The following is a 22,126-nucleotide window of genomic DNA, read 5'->3' as shown; positions in this document are numbered from 1 at the left end:
AATATTTATTTATAAAAAGAAGGCATGATATTCATTATTTTTTTAAAAAAATTAAATGATATCTATTATATTGTGTAATCAAATAAGATTGACTGTATAATACGAATGTAACTTTTAGAATTTAATTACAAACTTTTAGAATTTAATTACGGGAAGGGATCCTTCATAGCTCCAATAACTCATATTCTTTTGCTGCAATTCGAGAACGCAATGACAAATTTTTTGGATGCAATGAGAAAAATTATGAGAAAAATTAGAGAAAAAATCTGAAATAATTAAATTTCAAGAAAAAGTTAATAACAATATAATAATATTGTACTAAATTTTTCTAGTTATATTTATAAATTTAGAGAGACGAGATCATAAATTTTTCGATAATAATAAAACTATTATCTTAGAAATATTAATTTATTGAGTATCATTTTATAGATTTTTACACTACATATATTGGATTAAAGAAGATAGTTGAAATCTTGCAAGATATTTTGAGCTTCAAAACCTTGATTTAAGCCACTACCAACCGCGTTAAACTTGCCACTCTAGTTAAATTTTCTTGATTTTGGAGTCATTTTACAAATTATATATCAATCTCACAATGTTTAAAAGAGTATCCATTTTCCTATTTGTAGAAATTGTTTAGTTTTAGTTATTCGAGATAGATATATCCAGTTGGAGTAGGTCTCTCATGAGATCTCACGAGATTTTATCTGTGAGAAGGGTCAATCTTACCGATATTCACAATAAAAAGTAATATTCTTAGCATAAAAAGTAATTTTTTTCATGGATGACCCAAATAAGAGATCTGTCTCACAAAATACGATTCGTGAGACCGTCTCACACAAGTTTTTGTCACCCAGTTGATAAATTCTGTGTGACCGGTTTGAGATTTCAAAATTGAAAAGGTATTAAATTCAACTGCAATTTGATTTCGATCCCCAGAGAGCAATTACATTTTGATAATCTATCTCCCATAATTGTAGTAATTGTGTAATCCATGATAATCGAAGTCATTATCATTTTGACTCTTATAATAGTTAAGATCGAATATTTGTGGTTTTATCAAAATATTTAATATATAATATAAAGTCTATGTATGTTTTTGATCATCCTCAATCAATATATATTATAATCGTATATTATAATCGTGCTTTCTGTTGAACCCACAGAAACTTGGAACTCAACTGTCTCAAAATCAAGAAGCATACGTCAAAGAACCATTCATCGTACATACGAAATGCAAATCAATTTCTTCCCTTTGTGCCCGTATATCTCGCAACAGAAACATTCAGATGTGACGAAGAATAATGACAAGAAAATCTCCCGCTCTCCCTTCCTCTCTCTCTCGCGTCACCCCTCCGCAAAAAGGTTCCGTTGTTGAAGAATTTTCTCAGTTTTTTTTTTTCCTGAGCAAATTCTTTATCCAACGCAACCGCATTGATGCGGTTATAGGGGTGAGTCATTTTCATTCAACCCCTACAGAATTTGGCCCATTTCGATCGGTTTGGACGTTAGCACTGGCGGGTACGTTCTTTTAATGGGTTTTAGTGGGTCATGGGTTGCGTTAGCTCCAGGAATATAAAGGCCGATTCTCCTGAATTTGATGATTCCGCCTCTGTCATCGCCATAGTTGGAGCTGCTTTCCCTAGCCATAGGCCGAGACGGTTGAGTTCTTCTGGACCTTTACATGTCAAACCAGGATTTGGCCCTTTGGAAAAGATAAAGGAGGAGCCCGAGGAGGAGGAGGAAGAAGAGGAGGAGGATGAGGAGGTGGAGGTGGATAAAGTGGCGGAGGAGGAGGAATCTGGGAGAAAAAGACACGGTTTTCTGGATTCCTCAGGAAATTTGAAGGCATTAAAGAAAGGGTCCTCTGAGAAGAAAGTTGTTTTTAGCATTAAATTCGGAAGGTTGATAGAAGGCGAGCACGTGGCTGCTGGATGGCCGGCGTGGCTCTCGGCTGTGGCTGGTGAAGCCATTGACGGATGGCTTCCTTTGCAATCAAACAAATTCGAAAGATTCGAAAAGGTAATGTAATAGCTTAGGCGACATATTTGTATTCATGAAACTTCGACATAATTGATATAATTCCATCTTTGCCTACATAGATTGGACAAGGTACATACAGCAGTGTTTATCGGGCTCGTGATGTGGAGACTGGTAAGCTCTTTGCACTTAAGAAAGTACGGTTCGACAATTTTCAGCCCGAGAGTGTGAGATTCATGGCTCGAGAAATTACGATTCTACGCAAGCTTGATCATCCAAATATCATAAAGCTTGAGGGCGTCATCACTTCCCGGTTATCCTGTAGTATATATCTTGTTTTCGAATATATGGAACACGACCTTTCTGGGTTGTTGTCATGCCCTGACATAAAATTCTCTGATTCACAGGTTAGTTTGTAACATTTTAGCACTTGATTGTTATATACTTAAGCAATGTACTTGAACTGTGATTTTGTGCAATCATGAATTGTTTTGGTGATATTAAGATTATGAAGAAACTCAGTTCTGTCTTCTGATTGGAGTTTTTGTTATGAGAGTAGATTAAGTGCTACATGAAACAACTGTTGAGTGGATTGGAGCATTGCCATTCTCGAGGAGTGATGCATCGTGATATTAAAGTATCCAATATCTTGGTAAGTAATGAAGGGATTCTGAAGATTGCTGATTTTGGCCTGGCAAATTTTCTGAGATCGAAAAACAAGCAACCCTTGACCAGTCGGGTGGTGACTCTATGGTACCGCCCACCTGAACTGCTTTTGGGTGCAACGAGTTACGGGGAATCAGTTGATTTGTGGAGCGTAGGCTGTGTTTTTGCTGAGCTTTTTCTTGGAAGGCCTCTCTTTAAGGGCAGGAACGAGGTTTGAATGTTCTCAATATGGAGTTCGATTCATAACAAATTCAAGAAAGTGCTTAATTTTTTGCTTCTGCAGGTTGAGCAATTGCATAAGATCTTCAAACTTTGTGGTTCTCCACCAGATGAGTACTGGAAAACATCAAGACTTCCTCTTGCGACGATGTTTAAACCCCAGCATCCTTACGAAAGTACACTTCGAGAAAGATGTAAAGAATTTCCAAAGAGTGCAGTTAGACTTATGGAGACATTTCTTTCCATTGAACCTTACAAGCGTGGAACTGCTACCTCTTCTCTTGATTCTGTGGTAAGATTTATAATAAAACAATTGAATATGCCAACTTTATCACACAAAGCTCTTTATTTATGGCTTTGTTACCTTTTTCCTCAGTATTTCAATACAAAACCTTATGCATGTGTTCCATCAAGCCTGCCTAAGTTCCCACCAAACAAGGAGATTGATGCGAAACTCCGTGAAGAGGCACGAAGGTGAAATACCTGTTTCATTTTCGGCATTAAAATATCTAGATTTGATTTGAGTACAATATACGGGTGCACACAAGATTAGTTTAACCATAGTTTGGACAGTACTAATAGCAAGAAAATGATAGACTGAGTACCATGACACTCTGCATAAGCCATTTATTGTGACCATTTTCTTGAAATATCAAACTAAAGTTTGCTAACTTTCAGGAAGAAGACGGGCACCACTGCACGAGTCTCAGCTGGTTCAAGAAATTCAAGGAATATCCGCAAAACTCTGCAAGAACCAAGCGATTTCTGCAGAGTTGTTCCGACAGAGGTTCTCTCTCCTTCTGAGCATGGTTTTTTCGCACTTTTAGATGGCCATTTGTACTAACTTTTCTTCTCCTTTCAAAGGAGGTCGAGACCAACATGCACGGTGCTCGTGGAAACCACGGTGGCAGCACAAATATGCATCGTAGAAGAGGTGGAATCGATCATAGGATGTCAATGAACCTATCCTATGATACAAAATCAGAGGCCTTGTCTGAAGCTTCTCAGATGACACATGAATCTCAAGGATCCAGCATCCGTTCCGTACCTGTTCAAGTGACAGGATCCAACGGTTTCGCATGGGGCAATGGGCAAAAGCAGCAGGATGTATTTAAAAGATTACATAGCCACCATACCGGTTCAAGAAGTCAAAAGTTCAATGCATTAGAGCCATCCAGTGTACTTCGCACACAAGATTATTTGGAATCAGATATGCTAGATACCAATGAATTTTCAGGAAATGTTCACGGTGATGCAACAGGCAAGCGTCCCTTGAATAGGGAAAGAGTGCAAATTCATCATCATCGCGATTCTTTTGACAAACCTGATAGCTGTGACCCACAGGAATTATCACTGGTAAGGAAATGGGATATCTAAATACTGGTAGATAGGCTTTCCCTGTATCCTCTGTGTCAACCTCTTTCATGCAGACTTTTGTGGTGGAAGGTCCATGGGTAGGTGGGGATCCACCAGAGGGGTGCGGGGGCAATCAACCCCCACACATGAAAAAAATATTCAAATTATAAACGTATTTTTTTAAAGGAAATCCTGTTTTTTGGCCTCATCAAAAGATATGAAATTGCCTCCCTCGACTAGGGACGTGTTGAATTTCTGACAAGCCGAATCCAATTCTCCATTGATCTCAACAGGACTATAATCATATCAAGAAGAAGAAAGGCAGGATTGGATATTCAGGGTCTTTGATCCATTAGTCTCAAGAAATAGATTCGATACAGCATAGCCAAACTCTTCATAGATCCCGGTTTTACAAAGGTGAGAAAGCTATACGCCATCATGGCAGATCCGTGTTCAACTCCTACATGCCATTGCATCTAGTTAAACTGAGAACCCAACTTTACTTTCTAAATGAAATCTTCGTTCTGCTGTATTTTCTACAGATTTGTGATTCAAGGTTCCAATAATGTATGGATAAAGGCTGCATGAAACTTTCATGTGATAGAACTTCTCGGGGGGGCTCCAACAAAGGTGCTAGCTTCTCCAGCTTTTTTTACGCTCAAATATTGAGTGTTGCACCAATTTTTGCTTGGATATCAAATCAACTGCGCGAAAATTCTTAGCTCGATCCATGGCCTGACATAAAGAAAGTGAAGTACAAATACGAGGTGATCATTTGTGATAAACATCCAATATATTTGTAAAGTTTGACTTTTACTCATTGTAGCAGAAGAATACTAGACCAACTTTCTTCATTTCTATACCTTTTTTTTTCCTCTCAATACCTTTGTTTACTTATGCTGTAAGATTCGGATATTGTCTTTTGCATTTTGTAGTTGTTTAATATGGTAGAGTCCAGTAACTTTTTTGTTAAAAAAGCAATGATTTAAGACACTGTAACTTATGTTTCCCTTTTCTTACATTTGTTCAGGTATTACTTGAAAACTTTTGACATTGGTTTTCTTTTTTTTTTGTTGTTGTTCTTGAATGTTTCTATTAGTATCGATGAGTAGAGGAACGGTCTAGACAGCATGTCGTCTAGAACTTTATTTAAAAATTGACCGGTAAAGATTTAAATTTACTGGTTAAAAAGTGTTGCAATAACTCAAGTGGTCCTGAATATTCTCGGGACTCGTGTAGAAAATTAAATAACAAATTTTAAAGAAACAATAACCTTTATAGAGCTTTGAACTTAAATTTTCTACTTCACTGTTCGTGGTTATAAAAGCATTTATCGTGGTTACAACGGGATGAGATGTCAAGTTCGAGGCCTAATAATAACAAACATCTTTCTCAAGCTAAAAAATCAGAAATGGGAACTGAAAAAACAGAAATAGCATTTTGTTATTCACAACAAACAACAATCATAAAAGCATTTATTGTGGACATAAAAAGAAAAAAAAGCATTTATTGTGGCAGTTAACATAATGTCAACTTAGTTCAGGTGCCCGTTGGATCCCAATTCTCTAGCAAAATTAGATCTTCAAAATACTTTTTAAAATCTTTATTTTATCAAAAATTATAGTTGACGGTGATCATGAAACTTTAATATTTTAAACCGTAGAACAACTAAAATATTATGTTTCGATCGTTCTCGTAGCAGGACAATTATTAATCTCAACAAATCTACTATTGGACATGCTTCAGTCATTTTTTCAGTAGTGGTAGAAACTAAAAATTGATAAAGTACAAAGATTCGATTAGAGTGATCCAATCTAATCAAATTTTATAACCAATATAGAATAATAGCATTTTAGAACTCTTATTTTATAAAATAGCTATAAAACCTCATAGAAGGGTAAATATGTTTGAGTTTTTATAACATAAAGATGAACTGTATGTGAGTTTTAAAAAATACAGAATATATTAAAATATCAATAATTTTAGGAGGTTTTATGTCTTTTAAACTTTTCAAAAGGGGTTGATGTAATTAGCACATAAAATCGCTGATGAATTGTTCATCATCCAAAATCTGTACATAAGATTTTGTAACAATTTGATTTATATGTAGTTATCTGCAGATAAACTCTTTTCTGGTTTAATCTAAAAAAAAAATTGTTGCTCCCCTTAATGTTGAGAACACTTTAAATCAAGAAATTAAAGAGTCAGGCTAATTATTTTAAGGGGTGTATTCATTATATACTTTTAAAGGTTTTTAATGACTTTTTTTAAAAGGTGAACTTTTGTGGAGTTGATGGATTTTGATTGACTTTTATAGAATCTCATAGAATTGTAAAACATATTTCATAGACTCTTATAGACCTTTTTTTCAAGATTTTTGTAGACTTTTGTAAACTTTTTCCATATAATTATATGAATTTTGTAATTTATAATTGTGATTTATTTTTTTATTAATTTTTTTAAAATAATTATTGGACATGTATAACCTCTTCAATTTTAAATTTTTTTTATTTATGAAAATGTAAATGAATTTTACTTACTTAAAGGTTAAATAAATTTAATTTGTGAAAAACGACAAATGAACTATCCAATTTATTGAAATCAAAATTTCAATTCTTTATGTCAATTCAACATATTAATGAACAATATTTTATAAGTTCATAATAAAATTTTATTAAATGAACAATCAAAATAATAAGCAGACTTTATATAAAAAAAATCTAATCATTATTGATAATTTGATCAACATCGCTCTACATTCCATTGGCTATGGTATCCCTCCATGCATTAGCTTTTGCTTGTTGTTGTTCTTGAGTATCAAATATCTGATCAAAGTTGTCATCTTCATAAACTTGTGCCGATGAAGACAATTGAGCTTCATTATCTGGTTCAATTTTAAATTCATCACATCGACACTTCTTTTGAAGAAAATTGTGTAATCCAGCACAAGTCAATACAAGCTCTGTTTGAGTCGTATATGGAAATGGAGGAGCCATCTTGAATATTTTGAACCGTGATTTAAATATATCAAATGTCCGCTCTATAACATTCCTCAAAGAAGCATGATGAAGATTGAACAACTCTTTAGCATCTTCAGGGTGACGACCTTGACCTGTGAATTCTTGAAGATGATAACGTACACCTCGAAAAAGAGCCAAGAATTGACGTCGATTTGGATATCCACCATCCACTAAAAAATATTTACCTATCAAATCATATTTATAAAGTTAATTAACTAATGAATAATATACATAATATTTGAAAATTACAAAAAATATAAATAGACATGTAATATATAGGAAAAAAATATATACTTTGTGGCACTTTAAGTCCATTATTTCTTGATAAAGTATCAGTCAACACGTGTGAATCATGAGTAGATCCCTCCCATCCGCTGAGTACGTAAATGAATTCTAAATCAAAGTTACAAGCTGCCAAAACATTTTGAGAAATTACTTCCGTGGCGATTACGGTAACTGTTATTGTCACGCCCAGACACCATCGCTGGAATATGAGTTCCATCAATAGCTCCAATGCAATCCTGCACCAACAACATGAATAGCAATAACAATAATTACAACAATAAAACAACAAAAATAATAATATAAGAATTTCATTACTTACTTTAAAGTAAGGGTAGAATCTTGTACTCCCTCTTATTCTTTCTGGTACAGCTGATGCATGTTTAGCCATCATATCTACTGCAATGCTGTTTAATGCTCTCAACATCTTGTTGAATTTTTGACTAGTATTGTAATGTGATCGACCAAATGTTTTACGAATCAAGCAATATCGAGTATTTTGACCAATAATAAGTAAAAACATGGCAAGCATTTCTTCAACACAAATGTATCTTGTGTCTTGTAAGGGTGTTCTTTCTCTAAGAATGGTGCATAATTTTAAAAAAATATCGGGGTACATTCTATAAATTTCTCGAAAATTTGTTGGATCCTCTTTTATATTCTATTAATATAATCATATCCAGTTGTAGTTATTGATCGTCTAGTTAAGGGAGGATAGACACGTTCTCTACGAATGTTAATTATGTGCTCATTTAGCACATATAAGATCTAAAAAATTTGGATCAACAAATACTCAAAATTTTCATGTAATTCTTCTCCTAGTTCTTCTTCTTTCATTTGTTCATCTACGTTGTGCACATTAATATTTGTCATTTAAATTAACCACCTGACATAAAACAAGTAATGAAAATAAAAAAAGCTATGAATCCATGAAAAAACATCATATGTCTAACCAAAACAAGATATGTGCAATAAAAAAAACGGAGTAATTATAGAATAGAAATAATCAAAAAGTTCAAATTCGCTATCAGTTCAATAATTAAAAAGCAATTCAAAAAAATATTAGTAAACATTTTAACACAATGTTTATCACTCATTTATGCCACCAAAAATCAATCATTCATTTAACTTATAGTCTATCCATTCCAAGCGCTCTTCGATTATCATTTTAAGGAAAGCCATCTTCTTTGATCTAGTATTAAGCAAGTCAAGCACCTTGTACCGAGTACGATTCTCCAAGTTTGGGACTTCCTTAATAGCATCCCAACAATTATCATCTACATCACCAATTGATTCAATCTTAGAAGCTACCTTCTCAAGGTTGTAAGAGAGCTTATGCATAATATCTTGGTCAGGATTCTTTGATGTGCTCGATTTTGTTTCAAACTCTATCATATCTCGTTTTCTAGTGGCTGGTGGAACCTCTGAACTCATTGGTTGAGAAGGTAATGAAGAAGTAAAGTCCTCATGAAGTGGAGGCTGATATGAAGATTCTTGCCTTTCACTTTGAATGAATTCATCACTATTGTAATCAAACAAGTAATCATCTATTAAGCGAGGACTTTTATTTTGTTCAGTCTCAAATGTTCTCGCATCAGTGTCATCTCCTAATCCAATTGAACACTTTCCGGTGGTTGTTCCATTCCCAACTACAATTCTCAAATCTTCATAATCTTCAAAAGTGCTTGTCCGATAATGTTCATGTTTAGGGTGAGACTGTCAAAGAACAAAAAGCAACAAGTGTTAAAAATAATTCTAATTTTAATTGAAAAATGTAAATTTTATTATTCTAATTTGAGATTCTCACCATAAAATATTCATCACATACTTCATCATTAGCCGTGCATTTCTTTGTCTCAGGATCCCATCCAAACCCAGAACTATGACGTGTAAGCTTAGAATAATTATTGTATCGTTGTTTGAACCATTTCAAACGACTTTGATATTGTGTGAAAGTCTTTTCACACCCCAGTTTTTCGTCAAGAGTAGGAAGTATATTTTTTTCCACTGTTCTTTTGTTCAGCATACCATTCTTATCACGCCATCCTCTCATGGCAGCATCGACCATGAGTTTTAATAATTCATTGTTCTCCTCAGTCGTCCACAAATTATATTTTGTTTGTGAATCGCCCATTTATAATTTCTTAAGAAAAGGTAGAAGTTAAATATCTCAATAATTATATTAAAATATAAATATGGAGTTCTTAAATTTTGTCAAACATGTTAGAACATTAAAAATGCATCAGCCTATACGTGTAAAAATGCATCATACCTTCATAGTATATATATTGAAACAAAAATGAATACTTGCAAGAAAATAAAAAGGTTCAAAGTCGAGAAGAAAAAATTACTATGCTCCTAACTCTTCTACTCCTAACAGATGAAAAATGGCGTTATCTTCCCACACTCATTAAAGCTAACAAAGAAACACCGTACAAAATGTGGTGAATAATAATAAAAAATTTAGATGAAAGGCCTATTAAAAAATCACGAATTTTTAAAAGTATAAAATAATCAATTAAATAAGTCAAAAATTAAACTTCAATATAAGAACAATCAATTTTACTGTGTACGTATAAATTATTCTAATCAAACTATTATTTTCAAAAGAATTTTTACAAATAATAAGTAATATTTTTATTTTTATTCCCTATATAATATGTGGTGAATAAGGACCACCAAACTATTACCACAATCCTTTTTACACATATATACACATACATCGGATCATTCATCGTTTTTATGAGATGAAAGAAAATTTATGAAATACAATAATCATAATGATTCAAGAAAAAAACAAAAATTCATCTATTTACACATAAATATTGGCAATATATTATATTCAAGAATGACCAATCATACCTTTGAATAGAAAAATTTTTTTTGAGAGAGTGAAGAACCCTAGAGACGGCTTAACGTATTTTTCAAAAAAGAAAGTCCATCAAAATCTTTGGTATAGGTTGAAGAATATTTTAGATTTTCTGTAATTGTACATAAGGTTTCAAGGTTTGTACATAAATAATAAAATAAGAATACTTGAAAATCTATGGATTTTTTGGATACCTCTTGACTTATGGAGAGTTTTAAAAAGTCAAGTTTGAATACAACATGATTTTTTAAAACTCTACCAAAATCCATGTTGAATACCACTAAACATATATAGAGTATATAAAAGTTTAAATTGAATACCTCTAGATTTTAAAATTCCATAAAAATCTTTAAAAGTATAGATTGAATACACCCACTTAAATCTAAAAATTGATTGTTCGAAAAATTTGCTCACTTTTAACAAAAATACTTCAAACACTATGAAGATTTTGCAATTAACTAATCAACTAAAAAATATATTACTTAGTACAAATATAAATATTTCAGATGAAAATTATGATCACTAAAATAATAAAACATTCTTCTTCATTGTATGCTGGAATAAAACTTGGAGAAATCGATGAAAAAATTAACATACCAAATTGTTGGAGACATAATTATTACAAGATGTTAATTATCAGAGGGTAAATTTTAGACGTTAAAAATGTGATTGAATCAACAACAAAACAAGATTCTTTTTATTTTGATAACTGCTTGTGGTATAGCTTGGACTTGGATGGAGAAGAGGAGGAAGACCATGATAGCCTGGAAATTTTCTCTAGCCGCTTCGCAAAGGCCAGATAACATGGCTAAATGTAGTCTCAGTCATCGTCATCAAGACGTACAATAGTGGGTATTTGGCCATGATTAACAAAGTCGATCCTGTTCAATCTCACACAGCAAAGGACTTTTTCGGGTAATTCCTCTGGTTTTTGGGCCTGTTTTTTCAAGAAAATGGCTTCAGTAGCGATTTCAGGAAGAAAAAAAAGAAGAAAGAAATAGGAATGAGTGCTGGCTCAACGTGTTGAACCTGAATAGTCAATCCCAGATCGAGTATTCCATTCTTTAATCGCTCACGAAATGCATCAAGTCCCTTTCTTGCTATGTAGCTGAAGCGATGGATATCCAGATCGATTTCAAAGTAGTTGGGACCCTGCGCAATATAGGAAGCTAAATATTGGTAATCACCAGTTACAAGTGTTGATGATTATCTTGCCTTTATTGGAAAATTTTTGTCACCTGATAAAACTCGTGTTGAGGACGAGAAAGAACAGGTTTCTCATTGTAAGCATTCAGAAGTTTTCTCTCTGTCGAATTTGATACAAGGTCTTCTGCATTAGCCACCCCAACCATTATTTTCAGCCTCTCTCTGAAGGGAACAATTGATTCTTTAGCGAAACCTTTAACCTTTTCCATTTCATCATCCACCAATCTCTGCAGCATAAAAACATCGGTTTCAGTAGAATATTCTAAATATCCAGACCCTTAGAATTTTATAGCATTGTACAAGTGATTAAACCGATATAGTACCTTGATATTGTCCAGAAACTGGGGAGATACGTCTGTCTCAAAACTTTCTGAAAGTTTAAAATACAGGACAAGGCTCAAGCCCTCTCCATCACCATCACCAAGAAACATGGATGCTGGATAAGCGGGCAGCTGCGTGATGAAATTTATATCAGATTAAATTGGCCTCAGCCAAAAACGTGGAATTAAGGTGAAATCGGACATCAAATCACCTGAATGTTAACAATTAGAAGTGGTGGAAATTTCCCATCTGCTTTTACAGAGGGTAACTCAAGATGCTGCGCAATGTGGTTAATTTTCCTTGGGGACGTAAACAAATCAACGCCAATGGGAAGGTAAGGACAAACATTTGGTGCAGGAGACTTCTTTTTATCTCTGCAATGCTTTAAATTGTCAATAAATTGATGAAGCCGCTTGAAATTTTTTAGTGGACAACAGATGGAGGAGAGAAACATACTTGAAATAGTTGTCTCCACGGAGTTTAAAAGTCAAGGGTTCAATTTTAGACCATGTTCCAGAAGTTGGCTTCTCTTCAGTGCAACATGGAATCAAAAGTCCCTGCTCTAGGACGATAAAGGTACTTTGTTGCTACACCTGGATAGATCAAAGTTATTTTCAGGTTGAGTAAGATTGACCTATTCAACATTTGATTTTGTGTAGAACCTATCATTTGTCGCTTCACCAAAGACTATAGTTAGTGGTAACTATACAATTAAAATCTTTCAAAATATATTGTAACTCAAATATCACAAACAATGGGGATGCTTGAAGTTTATCTAGGATAATGTTTTATCATGTTACCATAAATAAAAAGTACTCACGAAATTCATTTTTTTCTTCTCCATCAACAGATTTCCTCTTGAAGGAAAGCCTGATGACTGTTGTGGATTTCTTTCTTTGAGATTGTGGTCCTGAACTTGAGGCAAGGTTGATCTTGTCATTAAAACTTACAGATGGAAGCAGCCGAGGAAACACGGATTTCAACAAATCCTGGGGAGTTTTCTCGTCACAATAAATTTTATCATCTTTTATCCCATTAAAACTCACAAAAGCCCGGTCTAAGTTTTTCTTCTTCTTGGTACCAGATTCTTCACTCTTCACAAAACCTGAAAGTTCTTTTCCTTGTGTATTTACGAAAGTTAGCCCCTTCAAGTCCTTGACTCCATCATTGCTTAAGAGCTTCTCGGTTATACGTTTATCTACTTTCAGATATTTGTCATGGTATTGTTTGAAATTGCAATTGCTATCCAAAAAGCACGATGAAGTTTCGTACTGAATAACTGGTACATTTGGAATGTAGGGGAAGAAATCTGCGGAACAAGAATTGACAGGATTACATAAAAACAGACCAGCAAAAGATCTTGGACATGAACGCAAAAGCCATTGGTTACCCAAAAGAAAACATAACAATCTTGTTACCTCCATGTACACTGCTAAAGTCATCATCCGAGTCAGACTCTAATATGCTAAGTGTGTCGAACCATGCGTCTTCCTGGCTAACTCCTATAAAAGCACAGATATATCCGATCATTTTCAAGAAATTAATCTGTCTTTAGTCGTTATAACTTGATAGTTCTTGTTGCTCAAGATATTACTAGCTGACATTAATAAAATGCAAGAAATATTAAAGAAAACTGATTTTCTTCGGTTAGACTCTTGACATCTTTTTAGCATGACCCTTTTCGTCAAATTTAACGTTTCAATAATCAAGAACTCACCATTAGCATCGATTTGACTATGGTGCCACTGCAACTGAGTGAGATGGAACGTGGAATTGGACACCTCAGATCTTCTGCAGGTGGTAGTTGTGTGAACAAACTCACTCAGAGCAAAATCTGTCACCTGAGCTCCAGCATCACTGGCCCTTTTCCTGTTTACATCCGGAACAGAATTCACATGATGCTTTTTGGAACGACCACGATGTTTCTTCCTTACATTGGAGATCTTCGATGGTTTACAAGTCGTAGCTGGTATAGATACGCAAGCACCCATTATGATAACTCAGTTCTAAATCTGTGCAAAACCAAATATGGACTTTACTGATATATTATGTAACATAATGTAGTAGAGCTCCAAGTGCTTGAAATGAAATATAAGTGCCAAAAATGGCACTTTTCATCTTCCAAGAAAGACTCAGTTTCGACAGTCAAAATCATTTGCTAAATTCTCATTTCTATGTTTGGTCTACTCTAGAATGAGAGACTCTCCGTGTAGCATCAACCATTAGATACAGGTAAGCAAGTGCTAGTTACCCATGAGACCAATACATCTAACAATTTATGCTACATAACGAAGTATTTCTCTCGATTTAGCACGTATTAGATTTGAATTTCTACTATCATCTCAAGGAGACAACTTTCCATTATTCTGCAAAATGAGCTACATAAAGGCGGAAATGTCTAATAGTACAGCTGCAGATAGAGTGATAATTCTTGTTTCTTGTGTTAATTGTTCCAACTTCGACAGCTAAGAAATGAATTAATTATACATCTCGACACTTAGGATTACAGTGATCATACCTTAACACGACTCAACCTTTTTTACCAATATTTGTACTCATGGGTCCCCTTTCTTATGGTCAACACAATCTTTTCAACTCAAAATTGATCAATTGTAGACACCACTTCCCCCATAGGACCTGTACAAGTGACGAGAGGAAAAAAGAAAGAAAAAGATCAGTTGGTTGCAAGAAGAGATGGTAATTAGTTACGAAATCCACATCACATCAAAAGTAAACAAATATTATTATGTTAGGGGCAACCATGGAGGACAAGGTTAAACATCCCTACACGATATCTGAAAAGTTAACCGAAATGCTTGAAACAACACATTTTCTAGAAGCATAAGTTAACTTGATCTTTATCACGCAACTTGTATTCCATTGTAATTCATAAGCCTATTCTATTCTAATCTTGAAATGTGGAATCCATTTTACATAATTGGATGTGATGGGGCTTGAATTCAAGACCTCTCCCTGATCTTGACACATATAATTGTGTCTCCAACAAACACAACTTTTATAATTGGCTTTTTCAATGTGTTTTAAAGTTCTAAAAAAGAAAAAGGAGTGGGTGAAAATGGCCATGGAAAGCCACTTTCTAAGATCAAATAAAAAAGAAAAAGATAACAGGGTAATACAGACAAAGACAACTTCCCAAATGGACTAGGTGGACCCCGGGCTAGCGGCAAGCAATTACAGTCGACACCTCGATTATTAAATTTCACAAGTAATTTTTCCAACAATGTGAGTTTTTTCCCATCCCCAATACCATAAGTCAGCCCTCCCGGTTAGATTTCCTCATTTTAATCTTGATATGGATCCTTATCATATGATCAATACAAGACAAATCACAAAAAGGTCCGAGAAAAAAATATATGGGCTATGGGTGACCCTCTGTATATAATGCAGTACACAATGATACAAACACAACTAATAGTCACCATCAAGAACCTCAAAAATATGAAAACACCGAATTATTCAAGAAACTGGAAATATGAAAACAAATCCACAGCTCACACACGGACAAGAAGCGGAATACATAAATTGCTAAAAAATGCCATCTCAGGAAATATAATAAACCCAATTAAAAAGCTGTAAATCACCAAGAAACGATTTTTAAAAATTAAGAAACAAGAAAATCTATAAAATATCATCAAGAAAAGCATACGCATTTTCTTGAAAACCCATTAATCATAAAGACAACATCAATCCAATCATCAGCATCCATACGTAAACACGATCATACATACGCGTATAAACGGACACAGTTCAAGGAAACGCGTACACACGTAATACATACATACGCGTCAACAGCCGTATTTCTGTACGTACATTCAAATAGGAAACTGCGGAAAAAAAGGCTTCCTGGGGGTGCCCCTCTCCCGAAAGGATACACAAAGATGAAGAGCAATTTGCAGAGCTACGAGAGAAAGAAATGACGGTCGGATCCAGACAGCAATTCTAATCCTTTTTTTGCCTTTTTTCTCCAATAACTAGTGTTTCTTTTTATAGATTTCCGCGTTCTTACAAAATGTAGAGAGAAACAAAGCAAGAAAATTAGGAGGTTTCTTTTGCTTGTTTTTATATTGTTAATCATTTATAATAACTGAATATGTGACGTTGACTATAATGTAATTTGAACATTGGCCATCTCTTACAAAGTGAAGAGTGATATCAACTGTGTAAATAAACTGAGTCGGTTAACAAATTTTTCGAGATGATTTGAAAAATATTTGATTTGTCTTCGAGCTTATCGAATTCGAATCGAACTTGAACATGTTCGAACTTTTTTCGAGTCAAACTCGAGCTCGAATTATTTTGTTCGATAGTCTGCGAGCTTTAATATTTATTAATATAATATAACTATATATTAAATAAATTTCGAACTTTTCGATTATTTATTTTCCAACAATAAATTCAATAGTTCGCGAACATGTTTGAATCTTTTCAACTGAACTCGAACTTGATGTTTAATTCAAATAAATCCGAGCCAATTTTTTTAAAATTTCAGAACTTCGTTTCGAGTTCGAACTCGAATAGAACTAATTGGAAACCTTCAAATTTTTATCTTATTCGATTCAATTCAGTTCGTTTACATATAAATAATAATAATAATTACATAGTGACTCAATCCTAGACTGAGCAATCTAAATGGATGTATCACTCTCTTTTATAGCTTGAATAATTATTGCCATATAAATTGAAATCATCAGTGAGTAATTTTATCAATTTCATACAGATTTTAGGATACAATAACAAGTATATATGGTTAAAAAAAAGATTTTTTTATACTTTAATTTTGGTAACGCGTGGATTTTATTAAATATACGAAAATGTTTATAAAATAGAGCATATGTTTTTAAAATTATTTATTATTTTTCGAAATATAAATATGTGAATTTGTATTTACGATGATAACTCAATAATTGAAAATATTGATTATAAATATGACAAAAACTTGTGTGAGACGATCTCACGGGTCGTATTTTTGAGACACATCTCTTATTTGAGTCATCAATGAAAAAATATTACTTTTTATGCTAAGAATATTACTTTTTATTGTGAATATCAGTAGGGTTGATCCGTCTCACAGATAAAGATCCGTGAGACCGTCTTACAAGAGACATACTCTTGTAATATATGTGTAAGGATAAGAATAATTTAAATAATTCTTAATATATATCACCTACCTTGTCTATCTAAATTGATTGAATACCAAGATTATCATTAACAAAGGAATAAAATTCAACGAGAAAATCACCTAATTATCCTGAATATTTGATATTAATAAATTGATGTTAGTAAAAATAATTTAAATTTTCCGGATAAAAATAAAAATATATTTTTATTTTTAATCCAAACTCGCTTCTACGAGAGTTGGTGTGGCTTACAATTTGTGTGTTCTAGTGAAAACCCCTTGTATTAAATAATAGATTTCTTATGAGACGGTGTCACCAATATTTATTTGTGAGACGAGTCAATCATACCGATATTCACAATAAAAATTAATACTTTTAGCATAAAAAGTAATATTTTTTATGGATGACCCAAATAAGATATATGTCTCACAAAATACTATCCGTAAGATCGTCTCACACAAGTTTTTATCTGAATTAAATGTACATTGACTTTTCCAATTGCATTCGTTCGAAAAGCCTTAATTTTTTTCTTTCCAAGAAAAGTTTTAATTTATCATCATTATTATTATTATTAATATTTTTCGTTGAAAATGAGAATCCAAAACATGTGGAATTTCTAGGAATTTTTTAGGGAAGAAGGGATCATGTTGATCAACAATAGCTCTTACTTTAAACATAAAAGTTCATGTGAGATAATTTCATTGGTCAATTTTTTGAGACGAATATTCTATTTAGGTCACCCATAAAAAAATATTATTTTTATCATGAATACGAGTAGTGTTGATTCGTCTAATAAGAGACATATTCTTCGATCGCCATTAAATATTATTTCATCTCCTAAATATAATTTTGATAGGATAAGTTTTTATAAAAAAATATTAATAGATTAAATTAAATATTTCTATCAAATTTTACATCTGAATTCTTATTTGGTTATTCCTAATGCTTTTATGTTTATAAAAACACAAGGAATCTAATTAATTATAAAAATAATCTTTGGAGTTTAAATTTTAATATAATAACTTGATTTTTTTTGCAAAAAACAAAAAATATTTTAATAAATGTAAATGCAAAGTTCCTTAACAATGACTCATTAATGTCCAATCCACAGCCCCGGCCTTCAATAATATATGAAAGCATATAAGATAGTGGCAATTTTTTAAAAAATTGGTGGGGATATAGAGAGCTGGAATGAGTGATCAAAATAATATCTTTTAAGGGTCGGAATATACAAGATTAGTTTTCCTTTGAGACGATTTCACATATTTATATTCGTGAGATGAGTCGACCCGATCTATACTTAGAGTAAAAAAAATATCTTTGACATAAAATTAATTTTATCATGATTCAGATAAAATTAGATATTCGTATCATAAAATTTAGCCGATAAACAGTAGTTTTGTAAATATACGATAATAAATATTTTAAATAAACACTTTAAGTTAATTTAATAATATATAGTAAAAAATCTTGCAAATCTTGAATTTGTGATCCGATATAACCAAGAGTCCTCGATAAATAATATGCAAAAATTTGTGTGAGACAGTCTCACGGGTCGTATTTTGTGAGACATATCTTTTATTTGGGTCATCTATGAAAAAATATTACTTTTTATACTAAGAATATTACTTTTTATTGTGAATATCGGTAGGATTGATTCGTCTCACAGATAAAGATTCGTGAGACCGTCTCAAAAGATATCTAATCTAAATAATAATGAATAATGGCTCGTGGGGTTGTGCCCCAACATATGCATATATTTACTCTTTTATTACAATTATTGTGTGTGGGTTGATTGGGATTGTAGTTATTACTATCGTTATTTTATTTCTAGTTGACAGCGTGGGGAATTCCCTTTTGCTGTTTCAAGTTGAAATTCACTGCATTTTAGCACTATCAAGACTCCAAAACACTCAAATGTATACGTGCATTATGATTTATTTGATGATACCTTTCGGGTCAGATCGATTTGTAGTGTACATCCAAGTTTTTTGGGTTATTTGTAGGTTGACGTGAAAATGTATATTGATATGTCTATGTTACATGCAAGTGACTGATGATTATTTTATGAGATATCAAATATTTATTTTTAAAATTTTATAATACATAAAAGATAATTACACAATAGAGTAATACAAAAAATAGCGAAAAATCTGTCAAGAAACAACAAATAATTATTTTTCATCACTCTTCACTGAATATATAGTAGATATTCCTCAAAACGCAAGTGAAATTTCAAGTTAAGGGCTTGTTTGGTACAATGGATTGGTTTGGACTGTGGTTGGTTTAACCGGGTTATCCTGTATTTGGTTAGAATTTTAATAATTCTACTCAATCCATTTTGCAAAAACTAAGTCATATTAGTTTAAGGAAAATAAACATATCTCACCTCCTTCTACTAACTAGCATTTTTTTAATCACACCCTTGTTTCCAATTCTATTTTGAGTAGGTCTCGTCTCACGAATCTTTATCTGTGAGACGGGTCAATCATACCGATATTCACAATAAAAAGTAATACTCTTAGGCATAAAAAATAATAATTTTTCATGGATGAACTAAATAAGAGATCTGTCTCACAAAATACGATCTATGAGACCGTCTCACACAAGTTTTTGCCTTCTATATTTTCCCTGCACAAAAAGTAATTTTAATATAGTACAAGTGTTTTTTTTCTTCCAAAAGTCAAAATATTCTTACTTTATCTCAGAATAAAAAATTATAAAAAAAAACACTATTTTTTCATCGTATATTATATTTCTACATCAACCATTTATTCATCATTTCCGTATTAATCATTCAATAAAATCACCCTCTATCTAAACACAGCCAGGATAACACATACATGAAGAATGTACAACTCAAAGTACTGTACAAATTGAGCCAAACAAAAATTTTAAAATAAAATATTACCCAAATGTTGTCTAAAAATTTATTAACAACAATGTACAATTTATTTCAGACTTCATGCCTATGCCAAGTTAAGTAGAGGTAGCTGGATCATGGGCCTTGGTCTTTCAGAATGGCATTGTACCGATTAAATGACTTTGGTATTTGGGCCACCTGATAGAGCTCTTAATTTAAGGCCCACATTTTTGGCTTATAACATTCGGCCCAAATATATTTTTTCCGCCCGATATCTTTTTATTAGATTGGCCTGGCTAAAATACGCCGCCTTGCTTCTTCGTTCAACTTTGTTCGCGGAGACATCAAAATTCTGCTCGTCCAGCTTTGCGCCGCCGGCGGTGTTAACATCGTAATACGAGGTAGGTTTTCTGCATGATTAATTGAATTTTCTTGTCTAATTGTTGTTTTGACTTGTTTGAGATACCTTCTGGATTTGGATTCTGAACCGTACTGGCTTCTGATCGGGAATTGAGTTGTTATAGTTGAAAATTTGACGATTTTTCTGAATTTTTGTTTCATTAACACGATTCTAGATTTTGGGGATGGGGGCGTGTGTGTTTTTACAAATTTACTGATATTCTGATTAGCCTAACTCTTCATTTATTCGCTTTCACTATGATATTAGCTTTGAATTTGTTTAACATGTGTGCTTCGTATGTTTTTTCAGTGTAATTTGTGTTTCTTGGCTGGATAAAAACATGTTTTTGTATTTACTTCGTATGATTGACATTAATTGGTGAATCGAAGTAGAAAACCGGTTATTTCTGGCTATTGGTATTGAGTTACTGTCTTACTGATGTGCTTGCTTCAGCCTTCATGGGATAGGTCTCTTCTATTAGAACTCGAGGGGACACGGCTGTTAGTCATTTCATGGAAAAAGAATTATGTTCGACCGCCATCGTTTTTTAGCTACTCCCGAGTTAATACATATGGTAACACAGGATCTGGAAAGTTTAATCATGGGTATTGATTGTAGTTCTCGAATCTTTGCACAAGTGAAGTTCACAAGTTGAAAGAGATCCAAATGACTCTTCTTTCCATTTTTCTTGGGCAATGGGGCTTTGATTGTTTTATTTTACGAGATGTTATGGGGACCAATGTTTCTACCTGGGATCATGAATCTATTGATTTATTGTCAGGACATACTTTCTTTTTCTGGTTTGCAGGGACATCATTAATCTATTCAATGATTTTTTATGTTTTTGTTAAGATGAGAAGGTAACAAAATTGTTAATTTTGCTTCTCTCTTTTGTGTTAACCTGAAGGTGTGTTGCACAACCCTGTGGCGTTTCACTAACAGCTAGTTGACAATATGGCTTCTAGACGAAATGTCAACTATAGTCGTCTTGCTGTTGATGAAGATGATTACGACAATGATGGAAACAGAAGTCAACATGATCCTAGATTCAACTACACTCCAAAAGCCTTCGATAAAATTCCGTGGAAGTCCATCATCCTTGCACTTTTCCTGCTCCTCCTTGGATGTCTGCTTCTCTTGCTCTCACTCTTCATCTTGACCGGTCACATGGAAGGGGAATCGTCTCAAGCATATGGCCTTTTAGGACTTGGATTTCTTACCTTCCTTCCAGGTATCTTAAGATTCTCAATTTCATCGTTTAATACCTATGTGTTGTCTAAAGTTTGGTTAGACTATCTCATAAAATAAATGTAGTCTCTCTTACGTGAGCGCATGACCATCACTCTATCAATATTGAACTATCTTTTGATGAACTTAACTTCCATGGCGTGTCAACTATCAAGTACTCCTTACTCAGAATCATCATCTTTCTAGATTTAGATTCATGTATTCTTCATCCTTACCTCCTCGTTTGATTTTGTGATTGCCCGGATTATATTTTACCTCTCACTTCACAATTGCAGGATTCTATGAGACGAGAATAGCATACTATTCATGGAGAGGTGCCCAAGGCTATCGCTTTTCGTCGATTCCTGATTATTGAGCCTTTTGCCTCTTCATCCTATATTGGCATCTTGTTTATGTGTGGCTTTTAGATTTTCTTGTGGAAAAAAAACCTTGCAGTGTCTTAAATTTGTCGATGGTGTAGGTTGTAATGTTTCTTTGTAGTTCAATTCTATAACCCTTTATATGCAGTTGGTTAAGAGGTTTATTCACATATTTGATTTCATTTGCAATCGGGGCAAT

At 33.2% G+C, this 22,126-nt stretch overlaps 2 protein-coding genes and 2 pseudogenes across 4 annotated transcripts; 2 read left to right on the top strand and 2 right to left on the bottom strand.

Annotated features, from left to right (window-relative positions):
- The first annotated feature begins 1,219 nt into the window (after positions 1–1,219).
- On the top strand, positions 1,220–5,226 carry LOC142530782 (putative serine/threonine-protein kinase At1g54610). The gene is made up of 9 exons (XM_075636613.1): positions 1,220–2,022; positions 2,103–2,387; positions 2,540–2,857; positions 2,930–3,157; positions 3,242–3,339; positions 3,544–3,652; positions 3,730–4,221; positions 4,515–4,638; positions 4,764–5,226. Exons 1-8 carry the CDS (start codon positions 1,552–1,554, stop codon positions 4,575–4,577), a joined length of 2,064 nt encoding a protein of 687 aa, XP_075492728.1. The 5' UTR covers positions 1,220–1,551; the 3' UTR covers positions 4,578–4,638; positions 4,764–5,226.
- Positions 5,227–6,974: 1,748 nt separating this feature from the next.
- LOC142530649 (uncharacterized) lies at positions 6,975–7,914 on the bottom strand (annotated as a pseudogene).
- Positions 7,915–10,966: 3,052 nt separating this feature from the next.
- LOC142530783 (uncharacterized) lies at positions 10,967–14,833 on the bottom strand (annotated as a pseudogene).
- A 5,353-nt stretch (positions 14,834–20,186) lies between these two features.
- Positions 20,187–22,109, top strand: LOC142531976 (uncharacterized). 3 transcript variants are annotated; one of them, XM_075638268.1, is made up of 4 exons: positions 20,193–20,321; positions 20,788–20,894; positions 21,228–21,551; positions 21,844–22,109. In XM_075638268.1, the coding sequence occupies exons 3-4, from the start codon at positions 21,275–21,277 to the stop codon at positions 21,921–21,923; spliced, it is 357 nt and encodes a 118-aa protein (XP_075494383.1). In that variant the 5' UTR covers positions 20,193–20,321; positions 20,788–20,894; positions 21,228–21,274; the 3' UTR covers positions 21,924–22,109. The 3 variants fall into 3 exon arrangements, with proteins under 3 accessions (XP_075494382.1, XP_075494383.1, XP_075494384.1); XM_075638269.1 differs by having other exon boundaries at positions 20,774–20,894; XM_075638267.1 differs by lacking the exon at positions 20,788–20,894 and having other exon boundaries at positions 20,187–20,321.
- Positions 22,110–22,126: the final 17 nt, after the last annotated feature.

Source organism: Primulina tabacum, chromosome 17 (genome assembly GCF_025594145.1).
Source record: "Primulina tabacum isolate GXHZ01 chromosome 17, ASM2559414v2, whole genome shotgun sequence".
In the NCBI taxonomy this organism is placed as follows: domain Eukaryota; kingdom Viridiplantae; phylum Streptophyta; class Magnoliopsida; order Lamiales; family Gesneriaceae; genus Primulina; species Primulina tabacum.
This window is presented reverse-complemented; position numbering and strand designations above follow the sequence as displayed.